Source organism: Babylonia areolata, chromosome 1 (assembly GCF_041734735.1).
Source record: "Babylonia areolata isolate BAREFJ2019XMU chromosome 1, ASM4173473v1, whole genome shotgun sequence".
Classification (NCBI taxonomy): Eukaryota; Metazoa; Mollusca; class Gastropoda; order Neogastropoda; family Buccinidae; genus Babylonia; species Babylonia areolata.
The window spans coordinates 14,398,769-14,403,768 of NC_134876.1; the positions used below are offsets into that span (position 1 = coordinate 14,398,769).

Genomic DNA, 5,000 nt, shown 5'->3' on the forward strand with positions numbered 1-5,000 from the left:
TTATGGGGAATGACCAGTTTGCCTATTTCATGAGTTGATCAATTTTCCAACTTCTCAAATAGTGAAAAGTGAGCTGCCGAAATTTAATTATTTCATTATACTATTAAATTTACTTGGAACAGATCAAAGTAGAAGAAAACAACAACATTCAAGTCAAATTACCTAATTCCAAATTTTAGCTATATTTCTTGTAGCAATTCCTAACGATCTAATAAATCAAACAGCTTGTACATACATTGAACATGCTCAAACTGATTTCGTACAGTTGGTTTCACTTTCGTTTTCTTTGCGTAATCAGTGTCAGACACCTGCTTTCTCTTATTTACTTTCTCCCCGTGGTCGACATTACTACCGGCACTGCCGAAAAGAAAGAGCGCCATACACTACATTTCTGCTCATAATATATGTAGCCACTGGTAAGTCAAAATAAATTTCTTACATTATCTCTTTCCACATGGTAGATATAGCCATTGGCATTGTCGTAAGGAATGAGCTTCTTGCATTAACCTTTTCCACGCAGTATATGGTATTGTATTTGTATTTATCTCTTTTGTGACAACAGATTTTTCTGTGTGAAATTCGGGCTGCTCTTCACAGGGAGAGCGCGTCGCTACACTGAGAGCGCCACCCATTTTTTTGTACTTTTTCATGCGTGTAGTTTTTGTTTTTCCTATCGAAGTGGATTTTCTACAGAATTTTGCCAGGAACAACCCTTTTGTTGCCGTGGGTTCTTTTACGTGCGCTAAGTGCATGGTGCACACGGGACCTCGGTTTATCGTCTCATCTGAATGACTAGCGTCCAGACCACCACTCAAGGTCTAGTGGAGGGGGAGAAAATATTGGCGACTGAGCCGTGATTCGAACCAGGGCGCTCAGATTCTCTCGCTTCCTATGCGGACGCGTCACCTCTAGGTCATCGCTCCACATGTAGTAGATGTAGCCATTGGCGTTGTCGTAAGGACTGAGCTTCTTACATTATTTTTTTCCACGTACTAGATGCAACCATTGGCACTGTCGTAACGAATGGGCTTCTTACATTAACTTTTTTCCACATAGTAGATGTAGCCATTGGCACTGTCTTAACGAATTAACTTCTTACATTAACTTTTTCCGCATACTTGATGCAGCCATTGGTACTGTCCTAACGAATGAGCTTCTTACATTAACTTTTTCCAAGTAGTAGATGTAGCCATGGGCATTGTCTTGATGAATTAACTTCTTACATTAACTTGTCCCTTCTTACGTTAACTTTTTCTTTCTTACATTAACTTTTTCCACATAGTAGATGTAGCCATGGGCAGTCTTGAATTAACTTCTTACATTAACTTTTTCCACGTAGTAGATGTAGCCATGGGCACTGTCGAAATCAAAGTCCACCCCACTGCCAATGGAGGAGACAGGGATGATTCCAGCATCGTCCTCACCGCTGATCTTTATGCCAGCGATGAAGTGAGACTGCATGAACAGCAACACTTCTGACGAGTCTGCCACAACACATAGAACAGTGTGCATGAACAGCAACACTTCTGACGAGTCTGCCACAACACATAGAGCATTGTGCCACCATCAGGAATACAAAAGATAAATATGAAAAACATTACGTAGCCTATAGTGCTTCAAGAACAGCAAGGTTTGCGACGAATACGCTTCAGCGTAGAACTATATGAATAGCGACACTTCGATAATCTGCCAAAAATGTGCACCTGTAGTGGCAACTGGTTACAACTGCAGTTTGCATGGATCTGTCGAACACTTAAGAATTGAAATGGCTTGGATAGCAACTAATTGAATCAATGGTAGATAGGAATCTGACGACATACAACAGGATATTGTGATATTCTGCCTGAAAAAGTGTACCATCTCAAGAAATAATGTGAACTGCAACAACTGTGATGATATTTCCTGTGGTTCTCCGAATGGTACAATACATAGCGACATCAAATGTGTAACTGTGACAAATGTGAAGGCTCACATGTACAACACACACACACACACACACACACACACACACACACACCTTTCCTGCAGTGATGGAGGGAGTCGTCCAGCTTCATTCCAATGGGGCAGGCACAGGTGTAGCCGGTGGGTTTTGGGGACAGCAGACACAGGTGGCTGCACTGTGCGTTCGCACAGGGGTTGGTACCTGAACAAGCACATCTTCTCCTTTTGCATTCGTGGGTTGCAGCTCCCACATTCACACGTACGTAACAGTGGGCTTTTACGTGCATGCCCGTTTTTACCCCGCCACGTAGGTAGCCATGTTGTTTTCGGGGTGTGTGCATGCTGGGTATGTTTTAGTTCCCATAATCTACCAAACACTGACATGGATTACAGGTTTTTTTAACATGTGTATTTGATCTTCTGCGTGCGTATACACGCGAAGAAGGTTCGGCCATTAGCAAATATGTACATGTGTTGACCTGGAAGGTCGGAAAACTCTCCGCCCTTAACGCACCAGTTTTGCTGAAACCGGGAATCGAACTTAGGAAAGTGGGGCCAGAATCCAGCACACTAACCATTCAGCCACCGCACTCATCAAACACAACACGTGACTTCTTTCACTGCAGCTGGGTCTCATCCCTTCGTGTAGCCACAGCCGTAACACTGTGCAAACATATCGATAGCAGTTTCCCCCCATGTATAGACAGAATCTTTTGAATATCATCACCACAACAACAATTCTAATCTACATACCAAAATACAGCAGAATGACAACTTACGACACATTTGGCTGTTGCAACACATGTACGACACGGTAACAATTTGCAAGGGTACTTCTAACATAAACAAACAAACAAAAGCAAAAACAAAAAAAAACAAAAAAACCGAACAACAGAGCTTAGTAAATTAAATCATTGCTGTCTTATGTCAGCAAGTATTGAATACAGATGGTTCGTTCCAAGATCAACCCTCCAGTTTGTATGTACGAACGAACATGGTTAATAGTCGTTCTGAGATCAAGTCTTTGGTTTGTATGTACAAACTAAAAAGGTCTGTGTTGAATGCCTTGTGCTTGTTCACAGATCAAACCTTAAGGCTGTAATCAGAAATTGAAACCTGTTGAGGTTCAAAAGCTCCGATAACCTTTAACGACCATCGCGAAAGTGAATTCATACCACTACATCTCACGCTGGGCATAGGAAGGCGGGGCCCCGTCCTCTCCTTCCGCCGTTTTAACCTCCCCAAACCGAAGTCAGGTACCCGTTTACATCTGGGTTCAGTGAGGAAAATCGAAGTAAAGTGCCTTTCCCAAGAACACAACACCATGCTGAAACCGCCAAACCTCATTACTGATGAACACTGGATCGGAGAGAAGTCCAACGCCGAACCGATTTCTGCCACGGCTTCTTCTTGTACACGCACAAGTTCTTGTATTGACATGTACATGCATGTGTCCAAAATTCTGCTGTATGTGAGTTTGTATATCATTTTCGGTTTATGTTTCTTACCGTTTTATTTACTATACCTATATCTATATACATATATACATACATATACATAATCATATATATATATATATATATATATATATATATATCATTCTATTCGATTCGATTCGATTCTTAAGTTTGTACACAAACGGAGATCTGTGCCCTCCTGGCGGCTGTTTGACGATGTTGTGAGCAGCGATTCTATTCTATTCCATCCGATTCTCTTCTCTTCTATTCTGTTCTAGTCTGTGCACAAAAAGAAATCTGTGCTGACCTGGCAGCTGTTTGACGATGTTGTAAGCAGCGATTCGATTCGATTCTCTTCTCTTCTATTCTATTGTATTCTAGAGTCTGTGCACAAAAAGAAATCTGTGCTGACCTGGCGGCTGTTTGACGATGCTGTAAGCAGCGAGTCTAGTCTATTCTATTCTAAAGTTTGTCCACAAAAGGAAGTCCTTGCTGACCTGGCGGCTGCTTGACGATGTTGTAAGCAGCGATACCGAGCGGCCTGGAGATGCTGGAGGCCACCACACTGCGCTCCGTGCAGTTGAACTTCTTGCAGCGGGACACCCTGGACGCTGCCCGGTCACTCCAGTATAGCCAGTCCTCGTAAGTGGTCAGCGAGTGCGGGTGTCGCAGGAACTGCGTTGGGGTGCCAGTCACGTTCGGCGCAGCGCATACAGGTGGAGGAGGTTGGTTAGAGGAGAATGAATGAATGAATGAATGAATGAATCTTTATTTTCCAACGGTGAAGATATTAGCACCTTGGCCGACTTACACATCTGCCGTTGTTCTAAGAGACACACAAACATGTAAGCATATAAATGTAGTTATACTGAATACTTAATACATGTATAATGTACGAGTATAACACAGCGTCAAACTGAGAGACACAACATCGCTCACATCTGTACGGAACGGAAGCGAGTAACACACACACACACACACACACACACACACACACACACACACACACACACACACACACACACACACACACACCAAGGGAAAAACAACAACAAAACCCTAGCATGAATGCTACACATGAATGATTCAAGTGAAATTAACACAGAAAAGTAACGATCAGCTGCGATACTTTGCGTGCGAGTTGTTTTATATGTTGTTGTTGTTATTGTTGTTTGTTGTTCGAAAGTATAGGGCGGTTTTGTTTACTGGTTTGTTTGTTTCTTTGTTTTTTGTTTTGTTTTTTTAACTTGTTTTTATTCAGTTCACATGTACAAGGTGGTCAGCAATCACATTCATTTGTCTTTGTAATGTAAGTACGTATTATATGTACGGGGAAAAGACAGACAGACAGACAACAGACTTCCCACTTTCTTTAGGGTCCTCCATCCTCCTATTTTTTTCTTTTCTTTCTTTCTGTCTTTTTTTCTTTCTTTTTTTCCTTTTTTTCTTTCTTTTCTTTTTTCTTTTCTTTGAATCTTCCACAACATAACATAAAAGGCTACATATCAGGCGTACAACATCAGTCAAAATTGTGTGTTTTCCTTCAGACGGACAATGTCCACTTCTTTCAATTGTTTGATGAGCGTTTACCAATGTCTGCTG

General features: G+C 41.8%; 1 protein-coding gene across 1 annotated transcript in view; it reads right to left on the bottom strand.

The window, feature by feature from the left end:
• LOC143279855 (low-density lipoprotein receptor-related protein 2-like) overlaps nucleotides 1-5,000 on the bottom strand; it is a 194,327-nt gene that overhangs the window by 99,953 nt on the left and 89,374 nt on the right. Inside the window, exons 30-32 of the mRNA XM_076584111.1 lie at nucleotides 3,896-4,073; nucleotides 2,018-2,143; nucleotides 1,321-1,484 (exon numbers count right to left, since the gene is read on the bottom strand). Of these exons, the coding sequence (XP_076440226.1) occupies nucleotides 1,321-1,484; nucleotides 2,018-2,143; nucleotides 3,896-4,073 (468 nt within the window). The remainder of the gene's footprint in view (nucleotides 1-1,320; nucleotides 1,485-2,017; nucleotides 2,144-3,895; nucleotides 4,074-5,000) is intronic.